The 22,782-nt window shown below is 37.4% G+C and overlaps 1 protein-coding gene and 2 long non-coding RNA genes across 3 annotated transcripts in view; all 3 read right to left on the reverse strand.

The window, feature by feature from the left end:
• Nucleotides 1-3,191: 3,191 nt before the first annotated feature.
• The window catches only part of LOC122996670 (NACHT, LRR and PYD domains-containing protein 12-like), a 30,252-nt gene continuing 10,661 nt past the window's right edge, over nt 3,192-22,782 (reverse strand). The window contains exon 9 of the mRNA XM_044372274.1: nt 3,192-3,938. Coding sequence (XP_044228209.1) covers nt 3,875-3,938 — 64 coding nt within the window. The 3' untranslated portion in view covers nt 3,192-3,874. The remainder of the gene's footprint in view (nt 3,939-22,782) is intronic.
• On the reverse strand, nt 3,949-22,153 carry LOC122996693. Its single transcript, XR_006407065.1, has 3 exons — nt 21,793-22,153; nt 13,287-13,291; nt 3,949-4,472 (listed from the first exon to the last, which is right to left on the reverse strand). It is a non-coding gene; the product is annotated as an uncharacterized LOC122996693 (long non-coding RNA).
• Nucleotides 4,534-6,700, reverse strand: LOC122996684. The gene is made up of 3 exons (XR_006407057.1): nt 6,537-6,700; nt 5,893-6,066; nt 4,534-4,770 (listed from the first exon to the last, which is right to left on the reverse strand). It is a non-coding gene; the product is annotated as an uncharacterized LOC122996684 (long non-coding RNA).

Below are 22,782 nucleotides of genomic sequence, written 5' to 3' on the forward strand. Positions count from 1 at the left end.
GCTAACTTGTGGTCCCTGCGTGACCAGGGACTGTTTGGATAGCTTGACTGCTGATGCATTCCCACTGTGTTTGTTCACAATTACTGTAATTAACAGCATACAAGTTAAAGTTGTGCTTCATACTTCATACGTCAGATTTTTAAAAGGAAAGCTTTTACATTTTCAGAGTGAGTGAAGGAATCAGGAGAGAGGAGACAGAAGTGAGGAAGAATCGCGAGATGTAATTGTGTTGAAAGAAAAAGAAGGAGAAAGTGAAGAAGACGCAACTGATTGAAGATTGAAAGAAAAAGTTTAAGGAGGAAAGAGAAACACATAGAAGCAGCCCAGTTGTCAGGTGATGGAAAGATATGAACAAATTCAAAGCAGGAAAACTGGTAAGGAACTTGTAGCTGTATCTAGATGAATTACTGTTCTATAAATATGTTTAAAGGCACAATCTGTTATCCAAATGTAAACTAAAGGACATCCTAACAAACATAAATCAAAGCACAAGACTGAAACCCTCTCTTAATACAGATACTAACACTATGCAACAACTCTATTAACATGATGTTTTCTTAAGCTGTTGAACAGTTTGTTAACCTCAGTAACTGGTCCTTAACCAAATAGGTGAGACAGGAAAATTGTGTTTAACTGTCTCTTGCACTACTTTTGAACTCTGCCTCTCCATTATTTTTAGGCATATTTAATAGTCTTTAAAGATTCTCCCCTTTCCATCCAGTTTTTGTTTGTCTTCTACTTTTTTTACATTTCTTTGTTATAATGGGATTTGAAGAGCTACATGTTATGCTCTGGATCAGAGATTGTCACCGTATCAAAAGCATATTCTGTGTTGAGAAACTATATTTATATGCTAAATATCTTTAAAGGAGGAGCCTTTTCACCACTCAGGGGTTTCTGTATTTGAAAGCAAATTGTTTTATATTTCGTTCAGTCAGACATTAAAAACTGAGTTGACAACCTGTTACTGAAGAGACGTAAAGCTTTTTGGATCTTCACATTACAGACATTGTCCCCCAAAGGTCTTAATCATGAGTTGCTACTTAATATGATGCTGTGAATATTAGTTTGACTGGGATCAGCCAGGACAGATTGCTATTTGATTGTTACTAGATTTATAGACTTGCCCACTAATGATGAATTTTCTTCTATTGCCAGGTATTGAAGCCCTGTTTGGATGATTTTTGCACATTGTCTTCATCATCCCTATCTTTATATATTTCAATTGTGAGATTCAATGTATTTTTCTATATTCATATTTTTTCTTAATGTTTTCCTATTTCTACTATTATATGATTGAATGTGGCTGTTTAAATATTGTATTGTGGTAACCTATCTAGAGATGATTTTGGATACATTGATTTGAACTTGAATTATATTATTCAATGTTTATATATAAATGGATGTAGTTGCATTACAAACCTCTCACTTTAATGTTGATAGTTTTTAGCTTATCTTTTATGTCTACGGTACTTTGTGTATTTTAAAATGTCCATACATACATACATGTATATGTTTTATTAGTAGTATGTTGTGTTGAATGTTGTCCTGTCTGTCCTGTTACACTGTGATCTCACTGAGGCAAATAAGGCAATGAAGTTAACTCAACACACTAGAGCTACAACAATTAGTCGATTAATTGAGTCAATCAACAGAAAATTAATCGCCAACTATTTTGACAATTTATTAATCGTTTTGAGTCCTTTTATAAGAAATAATACTAAAATTCTTTGGTTCCAGCTCCTTAAATGTGAATATTTTCTGGTTTCTTTAGTCCTCTATGACAGTAAACTGAATATCTTTGTGTTGTTTGAGGATGTCGTCTTGGACTTTGGGAAACACTGATCCACATTTTTCACGATTTTCTGACATTTTATAGACCAAACAACTCATCGATTAATCCAGAAAATAATCAATAGATTTATCGATAATAAAAACAATGGTTACCTGCAGCTCTAATATACACATATACTGTATATATATATGGTCATCAAACGGGAGGCGAGGACGTCATGGTCTCAGTGAGGACTGGCAGGTCTGGTTTCAGTTTTTCAGGTTCAGTTTAAAGTAAGGTCAGAGTAAAGAGGACTGTGGTCTAATGTTAGTTTTTGAGGACTCGTTGTGTATATTTGGATCCTCTGAGCTGTGATAAATATAAGGACATGTGAGTGTTTGAGCCCAGTATTGAAGGAAGTTCAGATCAACGTCTCCTCCTGCTGGACAAACACAGGAACACCTGAGAGACTGAAGACTTCCTAAAAAAAAGGGTCAGCAACACTAATATGAGGGCTGAATCCTGATGTCCAGCACACAAGGAAAAAACTCCTATTACTCACAGTAGTAATGTGGTAAGTGCTGCACAGTGGAAAATATCGTATTTCATATATTTCTGGGCTGCATTGTGTCTTCTCTCACATTGAATCCTTGCACTTCAGGAGCACTGATGGATGCTGCTGTGTGTAGTAGTTTAGTGTATTTTATGAAGGATGTGTGCCATGTGTGGACTATGTTTTGGATTGCATTTTTCTTCTTAGTGTGTGTGTTTCTTTTATTGTGTATGTTAAGTTTTGGACACACTGCAAACCAATTTCCCTCTTAATCTTAATTTTTCTGTATTTTTTGACATTTCATAGACAAAATGATTAATAGGGGCATCTCTAACTAGATTTAATCTCTCCTCTCCCCACATGTTTTAAAATGTCTTTTTTCATGTATTTGTTTCTCCTTGTTGTGTGTGTTCAGTCGGTATGCATTGCTGTTTTCTTGTATCATCACTTGGTGGTTTGGCTCTCCTCTCCCTACATGTTTTAAAATGTCTTTTTTGTCATGTATTTGTTTCTCCTTGTTGTGCGTGTTCAGTCTGTATGCATTGCTGTTTTCTTGTATCGTCACTTGGTGGTTTTGCTGTTTCTTTGTTTGTATATTACACCTGATTTCAGCAAAAAAGTGAGGGAATAAAGAAAACACAGACAATCTAAAGTTAGTAAATTTCCAAGAAAGAACCAAGTACTTTAGCACTAATTTATAGGTCAAATAAAGACAGTGTTCAGTTGATTCACTTCCAATTAATGAATTCCAGTTGCTAAGCTAGCATAAGCTAAAGTCTTTTAGTCACCCTCCCTTCAGAAGTGTATAAAACTTCTCAAAACCAATGTTACAGAATGCTTTACACAAAACTAACACAAAAAATAAACCAGTAAAACAGACATAAGATTCACATTTAAGATGTACAGCATATAAAACAAAAATAATTGGATAAATCAGTGGATAAAAATTAGTTTGAAGAAGTGATTTGGAAGATAATGACTTATCAGACTGAGCTCCTCAAACAGGTTGGTCCAGAGACCTCATAGCAAAGACAAGGACCCATATTTATCTGTGCTGATAATTCATTTCCCACCACTCAGTGTGAAGTTATAGAAAAACAAGCTGCATTCATGCAAATCGTGGCTTTATTTATTTATGTATCATTTGTTTTAAACTGCTGATGGCAGAGATATATTTAAAAGAGCTGTAAGGACACATAAGTCAAAAGGAGGTTTAGCTGGAGATGAGTCGGACAGTGGAAAGGATAAATTTCATGTTTTTAATCAAGTTGTGCCCACAGTCCCTTTGCATCATTATTGCTATGTGCAGTGTTGTACAATACATGCAAGATTCTGCACTAATGTAGAAAAAAAGATGTAAAGGATGTGATTGGATCGGGCTGGATCACACAGCTGGATCACATGATCTCACCTACAAGTTTAAATTATGTAGTTATTTTTAAAGCCATCTGATTGGCTGACCAGTGCTTACTTACAGCCTGATGCAAATGACTCGTTAAATGTCATTTTGAGATATAAACTGTTCATCTTGAGCATATAAAAGCTAACTAGCTAGCCTGGTAACACACACTATAAGAGCGTTCACTCACGCTCTTACAGAGATCATCACATCTATCTGATGAGAGAAGAAGAAACAAAAGAGGTCACCTTAACAATATATGTTTCTATTGTTACGGTGTATTTATCTTCATGTAGAGAACAGAAGTTAACTTGGGGTGTAGTAGAAAGAGGAACTGGAAAGTGGAAGAGAAGATGTTCTTCATGGAGAGGGTTTCATGTGCCTGTGCAATATGTGCAAGATGCAGCACTATTACAGGCTATGAAACCATGTGGCTGAACCAAGATCATTTCACACAGCTGAGTCTAATTACCTGTTATTTTAATCAGCATATAAGTTACATTTATTTGTCAGGCTTTCTTTACAGTTTGTAAATATCATCTTATAATGAATTTTAAATTCAAAATTACCAGTGTTTAATATTTCCAGCTGAGACTTAGAAAACCACAACACGTCGTCATTATTTCTATTTTGCTGCTCTGACTGTGGTAAAACAGCGACGTCTCACTCTCTCCCAGGAGTAATCCTTCTCCTGCTGAAAGTCAGAGTAAATTCTCTTCTGCTTCATAAATTAGTTTTAGTCCTTTCTAACTCTTCTGTGACACTTGATAAATATGGGCCCAAAATCAGAGTCTGACTCATAGCACCTGTTTTTTTTTTATCTTTTCTGCTCCAAACAGATCATGTATAACAAATTTGTAAAGTGCTGAGTTCAACAAAATCCAGAGATAACTGTTCAGTTTGCAGCCAGTTAAGAGACTTAAGTGAAGATGACAAAATCCAGATCCAGACTCCAGTCCAGATGGATCATCAGGATGGATCATCCTCTCTAAACACACACCCCTGGATGTGCACTCACACTCTTACAGAGATCATCACTTCCAGCTGATGAGACAAGAAGAAACAACAGAGGTCATTTATCAGTGTGTACTGAGACTCACTTCATCAGCTGTCAGTCAGTGATGCAGCAAATCCAGTATAAAGAGCAGCAGGGACTACAGTAAATCCATCAGTAAACTGATGAGTGAATGTCTCTGTTTCTGCAGTAATGATGTGTTGATGACTTTTAGCAGTTTATTTCTTCTGTGCACTTCAGTGAAATCTGCAGAGTAAACAGACTTGATACCAAAAGTCTCTGCAGGTCTGTTAGCTTGGAGCTCAGTGTATTCATTCTAACACTTTAACATGAGAGATGAAAGGAAGCTGGCTACGCTGCACAGCTGTTCCATTTTTGGACTGAACAGGATTGTTGATACATGTGAACTGTTAAAAAAGTGTAAAAGCTACAGAGACTCTGTGGGATTTGAAGATATTTCATGCTGTTCAGTCATCATATGACAATCAGTCAGAGCTCTCAGTTAAGCACCTACTGTAATTCCTGGACTTCAGCAGAGGATCTGGTCTATATACAGACCACATGGTTGCTAAATGTAATGATGGCTCTGTGAAATCAGAGCCAGTGATTTGCAGGCTGCAGTCAGACTGATCTTAGAGCTGTGACAAAGATGAAATGATCAATTCTTTAGTGTTGTAATGAGAGAACAAACACTTTCAGATGAGATTTGATGGTATAACAGTTTGATGATGATGAACACTGTCTCTATAAATCTTGTAAGGCTGCCAGCTGTAATATATCCTCATTTCCTGCAGACATGTACACAACAACAACAGTCATCTTCACATCAACTCAAACGCATGATCACAACAAGCCTCTGGCTGATCTGATTGGCTAACTGTTTTCTCTCTCTCTCTCTCTCCCTCTCTCTCTCTCTCCTCCCTCTCTCTCTCTCTCTCTCTCTCTCTCTCTCTCTCTCTCTCTCTGTCTCTCTGTCTTTCTGTCCAATCCTGAAGCCTGTCACCATTCTCCTCTCACAGCTTCACTGAGGAAAGCAGCTACTGAGATGGTTGAAGGCTCAACAAGAAATAATGGATCTTTCCTTTGATATCTACTGTGTTTAATAGAAGACTGCTGAAACCAGTACAGACTGACTCCAACTCTCTACTGACCTCAGAGTCTCCAGTCTACAGTGTGGACTCTCCTGAAGATCAGACAGCAGCTTCACGTCTGAATCCTGGAGGTTGTTGTCTCTAAGATCCAACTCTATCAGATGGGAGGGGTTGGACTTCAGAGCTGAGGCTAGAGAAGCACAGCTGATCTTTGACAAGCTGCAGAACCTGATTCTGAATAAAGAATAAATTATGTAGATGAAAATCCATTAATAATCAAATCAGATATGTGCAGGTTTAAAATGTGCAGTTCAACATTATTATATCCTCATCAATGAGCTCTTCTATAAATTGAGTAGAGTCACTCTGTCATTGTGTTAATGTGGTTCATTATAATGTCAGCCTTCTACAGACATTATCCAAATGTCACCACAACACTCAGACACATATTCATGTCAACACTGATTCATAAAAAATACTTTAAATACCTGCAGTCATCTGTCTGTGTCCCTTCAACATTTTCTACAACTTCTTTAAGAATCAGTCATCTTTTGTAGCTATAGATTAAACTTTATACAGTAACGATTAAAGTGTGGAAAAATAGAAAATTAACTTTGTGGATGTAAGTTATGTATGTACATGAATTAGGTTCGGGTTTATAAACATTAAGATCAACAGTAGTAACAGACAGTCAGTGAACTGACCTCAGAGTCACCAGTCTACATTGTGGATTCTCCAGAAAATCACACAGCAGCTTCACTCCTGAATCCTGAAGCTTGTTGTCTCTCAGATGAAGCTGTCTCAGATGGGAGGGGTTGGAATTCAGAGCTGAGACCAGAAAAGCACAGCTGATCTCTGACAAACTGCAGCCCCACAATCTGAATAAAGAATAAATGATGTAGATAAAAATCAATTTATAATCCAACCAGCTGTGTTCTTGTTTGAAAGTGTAGTTCAACATTACTATGTCCTCATCAATGAGCTGTTCTTTAAAATGAGTACAGTGACTTTGTCATTGTGTTATTGTGGATCATCATAATGTCAGCCTTTTACAGACATCATCCAAATATCACCACAACATTCAGACACATATTCATGTCAACACTGGTTCATAAAATGCTGCTGAACTCAGTCAAGTCTGTAATTAGAGGATCAATATGAAATCAGACATTTTGGACTAAACCTTTTCATTATTTATTACACGACCTCCGTCTCCCTGTATTTGGTAGTTTAGTAGGTATGTGTAATTAAAACATGTTATAGGTGGCAGTAATCATTCCTCCTGTCTATACTGACTGTGAAGTGGTCTCTTCCTAACACAGCTGCACTGTGGAAAATGAGTTCATAAGTTCAGCTGAAGCTAACACGAGGCTTTGAAAGTCTGGTAGATTCCCGCTTGATTTGTCTGACTCAAAGTTACAGACTATTTAGAACAAAATTCCCTCTGAGTTACAATCCCTCCACTGCAGCTCAGCAAGGAAACACTGAAGAAACACAAAGATACTTACATGATACGTGTAACTCAGACTGCTGAAGCTTCACATTAGTTTAAACTTTGGAAGTATTTTTTACACAGAACAAGACTGTGGGTTTGAAAGTCCTGAGGAAAAAATTAAATTCTAACAGATTTGCGCTCGGGCAAATCCCAAAAATGTACGAACCAAACATTTGAAACTTCAGTGAAGGATTTGAATTGAATACATAGAAAAAACAACCAAAGCTATAGCCAGTGAACTGACCTCAGAGTCTCCAGTCTACAGTTTGGACTCTCCAGTCCAGCACACAGACGCTTTACTCCTAAATCCTGCAGCTTGTTGAGACTTAGATCCAGCTCTCTCAGATGGGAGGGGCTGGACTTCAGAGCTGAGGCCACAACTTCACAGTGAGTTGCTGAGAGTCCACAGCCAGAAAGTCTGTCATGAAACATATATTACAACATATGTTATCATGACAGAGGACACTCTATATTTACTTCATGCATTTGATGATGAAATAGTTTAACATTCCTTATTTTGATTAACATTTGCTCTTCATATCAGTGGTTCAGCTAATCTTTTTTTCATTTTTTAAATATTTTTTCTGGGGCATTTTTTTCCTTTAATGGAAAGCAACATTTGAGAGATTACAGGAAACAAGAGGAGACAGAGAGAGAGACGGAATGACATGCAACAATGGTCAGCTGCCAGAATTAAACAGTGGACACTGTGGTTATATGACATGCATCTTAACTAGTAGGCTACCAGAGCACTCCTAGTTCAGCTAATCGTATCTCACTGTGATAGAATCAAAAATAATGCTCATCACTCTTTCTCATATCAGCAGACTTTTAATCTTTGTTTTGCTTTAATCTTGCAGATAAAGAGAGAGAAATGGAGTTACATTGAGGCTTCCATAATGTGCATAGTCTGTCTGTGTGATCTGATCCTGTCTGTCTCCAAAAAGTTGGCATGAGGCCATCTTGGTTAGAAAACCATTTTTTCTGTCCACTATGTTTAATTTAACTCCAGGATATTTCTGTTCAGTTCAACTCAGTGAACAGCTATAGTTGAGAAAGATCATCTCTCTTTGTTAGCTACCTGCTGCTGTCAGGTGCACATCCAAAACAGGAGAATTTAGTGACTGTTGACCAACACAAATGAAACAAATGGCTTGACAATATTAGACCTGTACATAATTAAATATTAATGTAATTAAATGTTTAGATGTGCATGACAGATGACTGCATGATGTTCAGTTGTCAACATTATTTTCTGAGAATCTGGAAAACTGATTCAGCACACAAACACAATTAACAAACCAAAAAGGTTGAATTATTTTCAACATAATGTCATCAGAAAGATGTTATCAGGGTATCAGCATTAAAATACAATATTGACCTGTAATGTGTATAAGATCTCTTTAAACAGTCTGAATTCTCCAATTCTGCTCTTGTTTATTCATCAGACCTCTGTGCATTTCCTGCTACTACTCTTCTCTACACTAACAAGAGAGAAACACCTGAGAGTTTCTTTCTGTGACCAACAGCATATAAGAAAAACTTAAGAACAAGACTATGTAACACAATTTCCCTCTTTAAAATAAAAAGTTGAATTTCTGAGAAATAAAATGCGCCATTGCTCGATTCAACACACTCAGGGGGTTTGTCTTGTATGACCAGTAGTTTACGGAGGCTAATGTTAGCAAACATTAGATATTGTTGTATAATGGACATTACTGAATTAATTCACTGATTTGCTGATCCCCTGTGCTCACTATGAAATGGCTCAGAAACCATTAAGAAAAAGATGATGATGAAAGCAATTCTCTCTGGTTCAGAAATCACCTCTGGAAAATGATACAGATCTTATTTTAAACTCTTAAACATAGTGATAAATACAGTGTCTGTTTAATTATATATGATTTGCAGAACCTGCTCATATAATAATATAATAATAATAACTTTATTGCATTCACTGATAACTGTAAAATACTGATATATGTTGTCATACAATGCTGCTGTAATGAAAATTCAACCACACTTTATGTAGTTCTTCATTTCATTTACCAGGTGTGAATGATGCCTCCATCACCCAAGGAAGACGAATAGAAGAAAAAACTGTAAAATCCAATAGTTACTAGAAATGAATAGAATAACTGTGTTCATTAACTTAACAGTTATACACACAACCAACTAAAAAATCAACATTATTTGCACTCACATTTTAACCAACTAAAGAACATCTGAGACTTACTATCACTGACATATAATTTCAGCTCTAAACAATTAGTGCACTATTTTAACAATAATAAGAATATTATATTACTTATATTTGAAGAAATACTACTAATCTACACTGATTTACAATGCTAATCACATCTGGACTTACTGAGCCTTTCTGCAGTTCCTCACAGCTGGGATCAGTCTCTGTCGTCCCTCCTCTGATGTGTTGTACTCTCTCAGGTTAAACTCATCCAGAACCTCCTCTGACATCTGCAGCATGTAGGCCAGAGCTGAGCAGTGGATCACAGAGAGTTTCTTCTCTAATCTGTTTTTTGACTTCAGAAACTCTTGGATTTCCTGATGTACTGAGCGGTCGTTCATCTCCATCAGACAGTGGAAGATGTTGATGCTTCTGTCAGGAGAGATTCGGGTCTTCTTCTTCAGGTTGTTAATGGCTCTCTGGATGATTTCTGGACTGTTCTCTGTCTGACCCAGAAGGCCTTCTAAGAGACTCTGGTTGGACTCCAGAGAGAGGCCATGAAGGAAGCGAACAAACAAGTCCAGATGGCCATTTTCACTTCTGAGAGATTTCTCCATGGCTGCCATCAGGAAGACATCCAGAGATGAGTCATTGTGTTTTTTTCCCAGGAAGTCCTCCAGTAAGTCTGTGTTACTGTTGGTGTAACAGTGGTACATGTAGACTGCAGCCAGAAACTCCTGAAAGCTCAGATGAACAAAGCAGTAGACTGTTTTCTGGAAGATCACGCTCTCTCTTCTAAAGATCTCTGTACAAACTCCTGATAACACCGAGGCCTCTGTGACATCAAGACCACTCTGCTCCAGGTCTTCTTGGTAGAACATGATGTTTCCTTTCTCCAGATGTTCAAATGCCAGCCTCCCCAGCTTCAGAAGAACTTCCTTGTCAGCCTCTGTCAGCTCCTGTGGACTCATCTCATGTCCATCATCATACTTGTGCTTCTTCCTCTTTGTCTGAACCAGCAGGAAGTGTGAGTACAGGTCAGTCAGGGTCTTGGGCAGCTCCCCTCTCTGGTCTGTAGTCAACATGTGCTCCAGCACTGTAGCAGCAATCGAGCAGAAGACTGGGATGTGACACATGATGTGGAGGCTCCTGGATGTCTTAATGTGTGACATGATTCTGCTGCACAGCTCTTCATCACTGAATCTCTTCCTGAAGTACTCCCCCTTCTGAACATCAGTGAAGCCTCTTACTTCTGTTACCCTGTCAACACATGTAGGAGGGATCTGATTGGCTGCTGCAGGTCGGGAAGTTATCCAGATGAGAGCCGAGGGAAGCAGCTTCCCCTTGAAGAGGTTTGTCAACAGCACGTTGACTGATGACTTCTGTGTGACATCAGACACGACATGAAAGTTTACTTTCATCCAGGCCATCAAAGATGAACAAAACTTTCCAGACCACAAGCTTCTCTGCTGTGACCATCTTTAATGTTGGATGGAAAACATGGATCAGCATGAGGAGACTGTACTGCTCATCTTTGATCAAGTTCAGCTCCCTGAATGAAAGCAGAATCACCAGACTGACATCTTGGTTTTTCGAGCCCTCTGCCCAGTCCAGAGTGAACTTCTGCACTGAGAAGGTTTTTCCAATGCCAGCAACGCCGTTCGTCAGAACGACTCTGATGTGTTTCTGTTGGTCAGGTAAGGCTTTAAAGATGTCGTGGCACTTGATTGGAGTGTCATGGAGGGTCTTCATCTTGGAAGTTTTTTCAAGCTGTCTCACCTCATGTTGGGTATTAACCTCCTCACTCTGTCCCTCTGTGATGTAGAGCTCAGTGTAGATCCTGTTGAGGAGGGTTCCACTTCCTGTTTCATCATTTTCTTCAGTCACACTTTCACATCTCTTCCTCAGACTGATCTTATGTTCATCTAAGACCTCCTGCACACCACTTTCTGTTGAAAGAGAAGAAAAAAAGGTATAATTAAAAAGAAATGTCTCACTATGTTAATTTTCAGTAGAATAGAGGAGGTAAATACCTGTCCTGTTTTCAGAGATGATGACATCAACAAACAGATCTTCAGTCTCACTTTGTACAGTGCTGGTATTACTGTGTGTTCGCAGTCCAGGTCTTGTTCCGGATCTTTCTCCACACTGGGAACAGGAGGAATCTCCTGATGAAGCAAACCGGTCCCAATATGAGGTGATGCAATGTCTGCAGAATCATTTGGACAGTTACACATTTTTTTGTTCCTCAGGTTCTGGGCTTTCGCACATTCAATTTGAAATAAAAAAAAATATACTGCAATTTCAAGGGTTCAAAAGTAATTAGACAGACACAACAAAGAGCCAGCAAAGGCAGAGAAGAAGAAGAAAAGTGCAAGCTAGTAAACATGGATGTAAACAATGCTGGATTTAAAATACTAGCTTCAAAAACTGGCTTTGCAAATGTTTCATGAGGAGGGACACGGATTCAACACATTTGTTAGACCACACTAAGACACACAATGTGTTTTAGTAAGTAAGTCAATGTAAACATGACTTTCATTTGTTAACAAGAAAACTCCACAGGGCTCCTTTAAGCTATTATGAGACAATGAAAGTTGGTAAAAATAAGCAACTGACAAAAAACAGAAAAGTCCACTTGTGAAAAATATCAGACTACTACTCTTTTGACTTGTATTGTGGTGCTGAACAGAGAGCTCTGGTAAATATCTTCACAATGCATCTTTTCATTTGTTTCTCTCTCTCACTGTTTTTGCTATAATCTGTCTCCCTGTGTGAGTGTGATACAACAGTTTTACAGATTTGACTTTTCCCATACGTTAAATGTCAGACTCAGTTTCCTCTGCTGCAGTGGTCAGTCTGCAGTGATTAATCAGCTGCAGCAGGCTGTTCGTATACATTTCCATTACCTCCTCCCATATTTTGTGCCTTTGAACAGGAACACATTAAGACACTTTCTATATTGCATGAGACCAAAGACTCACTTTTCTTTCATTTTACCAGCACAGAGCCCCAGTGCAGTCCTTTAGGAAGTAAGGACAGACACAGTTTGACTTGTTACTAAATCCTTAGTAAATATCACCCTGGGTTACCTACTACTACTTTTGATTTTTTGACTGGAAAATCAAATACCAATACCAGCCCTGTCTCTGTCTCTGATTAACATGTACATGAAGATCTGTTCTAGATTACAGCTGAATGGAATGTAGCTCATTATTTCTTTCCACTGTGTTTCCTTCATATCTACACTACATCCTTAATCAAACCAGCTCACTGAATCATCTTCAGGTCAGTTTACAGTAGAAACAGTCTCTTACTTTGTGTCTGAGGGTCCAGGTTCATTACTGAAATCTGGAGGTTCATTGTTGGACCAGTCGCTCTTCATAGAGAGACGGCTGGACACTGGAGACTCTGCTCTCTGTCTGTGGAAACAACAATTGTTTTACACATATCATTAGTTCTTGTAAAGAGCAGATGTAACATGAAACATGGCACAGGCTCATGATTTAATAATGACAACAAATAGTTATGTTCATATCTCCTGCATGTTCTAAACATTTTATTTACAGCTGCAAACTGGATATATTTCACTGAAGAGATTTTATCATCTACATGTTTGTCTGACATTTGAGGTGTGAAAATGACAAATGACAAAAAATGATTTTTATATGACAGTTTATTTAGTAACAGTTAAACTAAAGGCACTGCTGCCTGATGCTGTCAGATTAACTTGTGCATGTCTGAAAGCAAACAAAACAATCTGTCCTCTGCAACTTAACCTGTTGGAATATTGGTTGTAATATTGTAATATTGGTTGAAACTAGTAAACATACAATCAAGCACTCTTTCTACAAAATTAAAGCTATAAATGAAGAAATAATGCAGTCAATGCTCAAAAAGCAAAACAGAATTATAAAAGAATATTGTTGTAATGTAGCTCATCATATTACATTAAACAACTGAATCATCTTCATGTCAGTTTACAGTAGAAACAGTCTCTTACTTTGTGTCTGAGGGTCCAGGTTCATTACTGAAGTATGGAGGATCACCTTTAGATTGGTCACTCGTCATAGACAGACATCTGGATATTAAAGACTCTGCTCCATCTTCCTCTTCCTCCAAATCATTCATCTTCTGGAGTCTGAGAAGTAAACCAGTAACAATGGAGAAACACATACATTTTAACTGCAACCATGTGTGTTTTCAATCCATCACAAAGATAAACTTTGACTCTGGTTTAAATCCAACAAACAGACTCCAGATAAACATCTGTGTCGTTCTTAACTGTGACTTCTCTCTATTTTGACCACACCAGCATGCCACATTACATCACTGTGAGGACGCAGAAACAAGGAAAAGAAAAAAAGAAACACTGTGATCTCATATTTTATTGACACAGTTTAATCAGCAAACAATTAATCAGTAAAATAATTGGCAGATTGATCAACAATGACAGTAAACATTATTTGCAGCCCTAATATTAACACTCACCCTGCCTCAGATTTGCTGTTTTCCTCCTTCTGCTCTATCAACTTTAAAATGGAGTCTGTACAGACTTTCACCTATACTCCCTACCTGTTTGTTCCTCCCGCCTTCTTTACTGGAAATCCTGTGTGCACTTTTACTGCAGTAAAGGATCTGAGTACTTCTTCCAACACTGGAACAGGATCATTGATGATCATAAATCAGGAACAATTAACAATGTGCACAATTTCAGACTTTTTTCAGTTCATGTGGAACTATCATTATTCAACAACTCTGATTCTTCTACTTCATCAGTCCCTGTTACAGTAGGACGCCCCAAGGCTGAACGCTGCTTCATCAGTCCTGTGTGTGTGCAGGCTGCAGTTTCCTCATAACTTCACTGATAGAAGATGATAGTCAATGTTTCCTTGTAACAAAATATGCAGTCTGACTGGTACTGATGGTAAAAGGCAGTCGGTTCAGATGGTGTCATTTTACTCTTCAGGATGAGCTCACACTCTGTGTGTAAAGACTGTAATGGATCAGTATATCAAACTAAGTATAAGTATACTGTTGCAATGCTGTCCAATCACCTGATGTTTTTGTTGAGTACATACAAAAAGTTACCCTTTTTGGTCTAATAAAAGCTGAAGCTGAAAGCTAATGCTGAACCCACCTTAAGGCCTTCATCATTTAAGGTGATATTGTACTTTAACAGCATTTTCACAAACAAATGTTTAAATATCAAATAACAAAAGAAAAAAAGCAAACAAACAAGATACACACTATGAATATGGGGTCATGTGTTTCTGTGCACCTATCAAGATTGAGCAGTATTGGGATCAACATGTGATGACAACTGTCAGGTTGTGTGCTCATCTTGCCAGGCCCTTGTCAATCAAATCTGGTCAAACCACACCTACACAGTCCTGGTGCTTTGAGTATTATACCTTGAGAATGTTTTTTTTCTAATCTTTAAATGTGATTGTTGCTGATTGTATCATAAATATTTTATGTTATAGTGAAATACTTACACCAGGTGTTTAGTAACAGTCTACATGCAGTGAGCTCTACTATAAATAACTGATTAATGATGAACAATAAAAAGTCTTTCAACCAGTGAGGGCAAAGTATGCAGGTCCTTTTACCAAAGTAAAAGCAACATTGTAAAATACTCCATTACAAGTAATAGTCTTGCATACAAAATCTTACTGAAGTACAGAAATATATATATCACATGTGTTTCTTCCAACGTCAACAAAAACTGAAAATGTAAAAGTTCCATGAAATTAGAATTTATTGCAGAGCTGTTGTATTGGATTGCATTAGATTGCACAGGTGTTCCTAAAAGGTGCTTGCTGAGAGTATTATGATATAATACATTTTTTGGATAATCAGTTTCTGGATAAAACAAAAAGACAGGATTGTGTTTTTGACAAATGTAATAAATACCTGGCAAATCAAGTTACTTGTTCACCTTGATGCAAAAATCATATAAAAATCCAAAATTGCCATTTAACAGTCCTGTTCAGTGATCTGCAACATTTTGTCAAGTCAAGTCACTATATGTGGTTTAAATCCAACAAACAGACTTCAGATATCTGTGTCATTCTTAACTGTGATTTCACTCTATTTTGACTGCACCAGTGTATCACGTTACATCACTGTGAGGACACAGAAACCAGAAAAAGAAAAAAGGAAACAATGTTTAAAAACCTCAACACTGTAATCTCATATTTTTCTGACATAATTTAATGAACTAAACAATTAATCAGAAAAATAACCAGCAGATTGATCAATAATGAGTAATCATTATTTGTAGCCCTAATATTAACACTCACCCTGCCTCAGACTTGCTGTTTTCCTCCTTCTGCTCTGTCAACTTTAAAATGGAGTCTGTACAGTCTTTCACCTTTACTCCCTACCTGTTTGCTCCTCCCACCTTCTTTACTGACAGCCCCGTGTGTACTTTTACTGCAGTAAAGGATCTGAGTACTTCTTCCACCACTGGAACAGGATGATTGATGATCATAAACCAGGAACAACTGACGATGTGCACAATTTCAGACTTTTTCAGTTCATGTGGAACTATCATTATTCAACAACTTTGATTCTACTTCATCCGTCTCTGTTACAGTAGGACGCCCTGAGGCTGAACTCTGTGTGCAGGCTGCTGTTTCTACATAACTTCACTGATAGAAGATGTCAATGTTTCCTCGTAAGAAACTATGCAGTCTGACTGGTCTGATGGTAAAAGGCAGTTGGTTCAGATGGTGTCATGTTACTCCTCAGGGTGAGCTCACACTATATGTAAAGGATGTAATGTATCAGTATATAAAGTATAAGAGTATAATATGAGTACATATAAAATGTTACTCTTTTTGGTCTAATAAAAACAATAATAAAGACTTTAGGCCTGTAGAAATGTAACTGTTTTGTGTCGGTCATGGACATAGTAACCTGATCAACCCTGAAACATCCACATGTAAATTCACATGTGAATTAAAGCCTTCATCATTTAAGGTGATATTGTACTTTTACAGCATTTTCACAAACAAATGTTTAAATACCAAATAACAAAAGAAAAAAACAAACAAATAACGTTCACACTATGAATATGGGGTCATGTGTTTCTGTGCACCAATCAGGATTGTGCAGTATTTGAATCAACATGTGATGACAACTGTCAGGTTGTTTGCTCATGTTGCCAGACCCCTTTCAATCAAATCTAGTCAAACCACACCCACACAGTCCTGGCAGTTTGAGCGTTACACCCTGAGAATGCTTTTTTCCAAACTTTAACCTTGATTGTTGCTGATTGAATCATAAATATTTTATGTTATAGTGAAATACTTACACCAGGTTTTAGCGACTTTAAAAGTTGATAGCCAAAATTAAAGTACATTTCAAAGCAATTAACAATATTTATCTATGCAGAGAATTCCTAAAGGTTAGTTTTAATTTGGATAATAACACATGCACTTTTTGTCAAGAAGATATTGAATCTCAGGAACATCTTTTCTACACCTGTACTACTGTCAAGGCTTTTTGGGACAGAATACATGAATGGTTACTTACAAAGAATGTAATACCTGTTTTTGAATATCATATTGTTAAATTTGATGTTTTTATACAAAACAAAGATATCAAATTTATGTGTAATAATATCTTGATTATTGGTCAATTTTACATACACAAATATAAATTTTTTAAAGCTGCTCCTGTTTCTGTTTGCCGTTTGGTGCTGAGTAGGTAATGTACAGTGGCTTTTTAGAGCTTTTTCTCTGAAAACAGCTGCCTGCTGCGGCCCAAAACAATGCTATGAGAGCACTGAGAGTGAACCAAAACAGTACAGTTGCAGCTAAGGGAGCTGTAGAGTCACTGATAATTCTCTGTAGGTTCATCACCAAAATGTCTTTAAAGGAGCAGCCTTTTCACCACTCAGGGGTCTCTGTTTTTGAAAGCAAATTGTTTTATATGTCGTTCAGTCAAACATTAAAAACTGAGTCCTTCAGACAAAAATATTTGAAGCCATGGGCTGATCCTGCCATTCATTTACCCTTACAATGACAAATTCTCAGTCCTCACAGTTTATGATCTATACTGTGGTCATTATGGTTCTCAGCTCTCTCTCTCTCTCTCACACAAACACACACACACACACACACGCCACACATGCACATGCACACACACTCTCTCTGAGGCTCTTGGACCCTGTGGCTCTTTAAAGGTACATTTAGTTTTTTAGTTTATGGTTCTCTATCGTCTGTAGGTAAAACCACTAGAAAACTGAAGCAACGCATCAACGAACAAAAGAGTGCGAGACGCAGAAATAATCATGATTATCCTGTTGCTGTGCACTTTAATGATACAAAGCATGACATCTCTTCCTAATGATTTTATGGTGTAGAGAAGGTAAAGGTGCCACCTAGAGGTGATGACTACGACCTGTTACTGAAGAGACATGAAGCTTTTTGGATCTTCACATTACAGACATTGTCCCCCAAAGGTCTTAATGATGAGTTGCTACTTAATGTGATGGTGTGAATATTAGTTTGACTGGGATCAGCCAGGACAGATTGCTATTTGATTGTTACCAGATTTATAGATTTATCCACTAATTATGAATTTTCTTCTATTGCCAGGTATTGAAGCCCTGTTTGGATGATTTTTGCACATTGTCTTCATCATCCCTATCTTTATGTTTTTCAATTGTGAGAGTCAATGTATTCTTCTATATTCATATTTTTTCTTAATGTTTTCCTATTTCTACTATTATATGATCGAATGTGGCTGTGTAAATTGGTTGTATTGTGGTAACCTCCTATCTAGAGATGATTTTGGATACATTGATTTTAACTTGAATTATATTATTCAGTGTTTGTATATAACTGGATGTAGTTGCATTACAAACCTCTCACTTTAAAGTTGATAGTTTTTATCTTATCTTTTATAGGACAGGACACCACGGTTTCAGCAAGGACTGGCGGGTCTGGTTTTAGTTTTTCAGGTTAAGTGTAAAGTAAGGTCAGAGTAAAGAGGATTGTGGTCTAATGTTACTTTTTGGGGACTCGTTGTGTATATTTGGATCCTCTGAGCTGTGATAAATATGAGAACATGTGAGTGTTTGAGCCCAGTGTTGAAGGAAGTTCAGATCAACGTCTCCCCCTGCTGGACAAACACGGGAACACCTGAGAGACTGAAGACTTCCTAAAAAAAAAAGGGTCAGCAGCACCAATATGAGGGCTGAATCCTAATGTCCACCCTCCGGACAGCAGCACAAGGAGGGCAGGTGTGTATGTGTTGCACATAAAAACTCCATGTACTCACAGCAGTACTGTAGTCAGTGCTGCACAGTGGAAAGTATTGTATTTCGTATATTTCTGGGCTGCATTGTGTCTTCTCTCACATTGAATCTTTGCACTCCAGGAGCACTGATGGATACTGCTGTGTAGTAGTTTAGTGTATTTTATGAAGGATTAGTGCCATGTTTGGACTATGTCTTTGATTGCTTTTTTCTTCTTAGTGTGTGTGTTTCTTTTATTGTGTGTGTTAAGTTTTGGACACACTGCAAACCAATTTCCTTCTTAATCTTAATTTTTCTCTATTTTTTGACATTTCATAGACAAAATGATTAATAGAGACATCTCTAAGTAGATTTAATCTCTCCTCTCCCTACATGTTTTAAAATGTCTTTTTTCATGTATTTGTTTCTCCTTGTTGAGCGTGTTCAGTCTGTATGCATTGCTGTTTTCTTGTATCGTCACTTGGTGGTTTGCTGTTTCCTTGTTTGTATATTGCACCTGATTTCAGCAATAAAGTGAAAGAATAAAGAAAACACAGACAATCTGAAGTTAGTAAATTTCCTGGAAAGAAACAAGTACTTTAGGACCACTTTATAGGTCAAATAAAGACAGTGTTCAATTGGTGCAATTCCAATGAATGAATTCCAGTTGCTAAGCTAGCATAAGCTAGTCTTTTTAGATAATTTAACACAAAACTAACACAAACATACAGGAAGAAAATAAACCAGTAAAACAGACATAAGATTCACATTTAAGATGTAAAGCATATAAAACAAAAATAATTGGTAGATCAGTGGATATAAATGAGTTTGAAGAAGGGATTTAAAGTAAGATAATGACTTATCAGACTGAGCTCCTCAAACAGGTTGGTCCAGAGACCTCATAGCAAAGACAAGGACCCATATTTATCTGTGATGATAATTAGCACTAATTCATTTCCCACCACTCAGTGTGAAATTATAGAAAAACAAGCTGCATTCATGCAAATCGTGGCTTTATTTATTTATTTATCATTTGTTTTAAACTGCTGATGGCAGAGATATATTTAAAAGAGCTGTAAGGACACATAAGTCAACAGGAGGTTTAGCTGGAGATGAGTTGGACAGTACAGAAGATAAATTTCATGTTTTTAATCAAGTTGTGCCCACAGTCCGTTTGCATCATTATTGCTGTGTGCAGTGTTGTACAATACATGCAAGATTCTGCACTTATGTAGAAAAAAAGATGTAAAGGATGAGATTGGATTGGGCTGGATCACACAGCTGAATCACATGATCTCACCTACAAATTTAAATTATGTAGTTTTTATTAAAGCCACCTGATTGTCTGACCAGTGTTTACTTACAGTCTGATGCAAATGACTTGTTAAATATCATTATGAGATATAAACTGTTAATCTTGACATTATATTTGTGCATATAAAAGCTAGATACCTATACCTTTAATATTTACACACAGAGCAACTCTGAAATTTAATCTGGAGCCATGAAGAGCCTTTTAAAAGTAATCAATCAAATCTTTACAATCAATCCTAAAACAAACAGGTAACCAGTGAAGTGATGATAGAAATGGAGTAATATGATCTCTTTTCCTGGTTCTAGTTCAAAGTCTGGCAGCAGCAGTGGTCTGTGCTAGTTTTATATATATTATTTTAATATGTTTTAATGGTGAAAACAGGACTGGACAAGCTGCTGATATGATCATCAAAACTTAGACTTGAGTCAAAAAATACAAAGTTTTTCACCACAGAACCAAGATATGATTTGACCTGCATGCAGGTTTTCTGGACCAATGATAAATTCTTTCAGAATTAACTGAATGAAATTGGTGGACATCCAATCTTTCACATCTGGGCCCATATTTATCAAGCGTCTCAGAGCAGGAAATCAATCCTAACTGGCCGAAAATGATCAGAGTGACGCATTTCTGCTTCTACTTTTAGGAGAAAAAGTGTTTTATCAACTCTCCAAACTTGGTAAATGATTTCTATCTCTGCCAATATTTAGGAGCTGCAGGAGATGGAGTTCGGGCAAAGATATTCCCTGAGAGGAGAGATGTTTTGGGAATGCTTGATGACAGTGAGCTTATTAAAAGATTGTTTGGACTAAAACAGAATCATTAGTGAGACTGACTTTGTGTGTGATGCAGAGGAGAACACATGATGTTTCTACAGAACATCATTTAAATAAATACAGAACATCCTCTCAATGTTACACTTTATGGTAACAGGGAAATGCAGCTGTGCAACAGTGACGATTCTGTCAGAACCGACAATGATGGAAGTCATGAATCAAACTTTGATCTGGCTTAATGCACGTCATAAAGATAATGAGCATGACGAGGGTCCTCAGTTACAGCCCACTAAAACTTTTATTTACACACAATCATGTCAGCTACATAATGAAGGTTATCTCAACTTCATTACAACAGCTCAAATATTTTATAGGCTTATTTTTTATTGAGGCTCCTTCAAATAACAGCAGAGCTACGGCCTGATATTTGAGAGAGGAGGATGCACCTGAACAATATATGTGTCTATTGTAATGGTGTATTTACTTTCATGTAGAGAACAGAAGTTAACTTGGGGTGTAGTTGAAAGAGGAATCAGACAGTGGAAGAGAGGATGTTCTTCATGGAGAGGGTTTGCAACATGTGTCTGTGCAATATGTGCAAGATGCAGCACTATTACAGGCTGTGAAACCATGTGGCTGAACCAAGATCATTTCACACAGCTGAGTCAAATTACCTGTTACCTTAATTAACATAATACATTTATTTATCAGGCTTTCTTTACAGTTTGTAAATATCATCTTATAATGAATTTTGGCATCATAGTTTTGTTACATAACCTTGGTAAGTTACCTGCCTGGTAACACATCATCATTATTTCTAGTTTGCTGCTCTGACTATGGTTAAACAGCAATGTCTCAATCTCTCCCAGGAGTAATCCTTCTCCTGCTGAAAGTCAGAGTAAATTCTCTCCTGCTTCATAAATTAGTTTTAGTTCTAACTCTCAGTGTGATTCTGAGATGCTTGATAAATATGGGCCCAGGGTCAAAGTCTGACCTATAACACCTTCTTTTTTAATCTTCTCAAACAGCTCATGTACAACACATTTGTTAAGTGCTGATTCAACAAAATCCAGAGATTACTGTTCAATTTGTAGTCAGTTAAGAGACTTAAGTGAAGATGACAAAACCCACATCCAGACTCCAGTCCAGATGGATCATCAGGATAAAGTGGATCCTCTCTCAACACACACTCCTGGATATTCACTCACACTTATACAGAGATCAATACCATCTGATGAGAGAAGAAGAAACAACAGAGGTCATAAATCAGTGTTTAGTGAGACTCACTTCATCAGCTGTCAGTCAGTGATGTAGCACATCCAGTATAAAGAGCAGCAGGGACTTCAGTCCTGCAGACCAGAAGTGCAACAGCTGTGCAGCGTAGCCAGCTTCGTTTCAGCTCTCATGTTAACGTGTTGGAATGAACACACTGAGCTCCAGGCTCACACACCTGCAGAGACTTTTGGTATCAAGTCTGTTTACTCTGCAGATTTCACTGAAGTACACAGAGGAAATACACTGCTGAGAGTCATAAATACATCATTACTGCAGATATAGAGACATTCACTCATCAGTTTACTAATGGATTTACTGTTGATACATGTGAACTGTTATTGTTTAAAAGCTACATAGGCTCTGGGATTTAACGATCTTTCCTGCTGTCAAATCATCACATGACAATCAGTCAGAGCTCTCAGTTTAACACCTGCTGTGATTCTTGTACTTCAGCAGAGGTTCTGGTCTGTATGAAGACCACATGGTTACTAAATGTAATGATGGTTCTCTGAAATCAGAGCCAGTGGTTTGCAGGCTGCAGTCAGATTGACCTTAGAGCTCTGACAAAGATAAACTGATCAATTCTTTAGTGTTGAAATGAGAAAACAAACACTTTCAGATGAGATTTGATGGTACAACAGTTTGATGATGAGG

Source organism: Thunnus albacares, chromosome 14 (genome assembly GCF_914725855.1).
Source record: "Thunnus albacares chromosome 14, fThuAlb1.1, whole genome shotgun sequence".
Taxonomy (NCBI): domain Eukaryota; kingdom Metazoa; phylum Chordata; class Actinopteri; order Scombriformes; family Scombridae; genus Thunnus; species Thunnus albacares.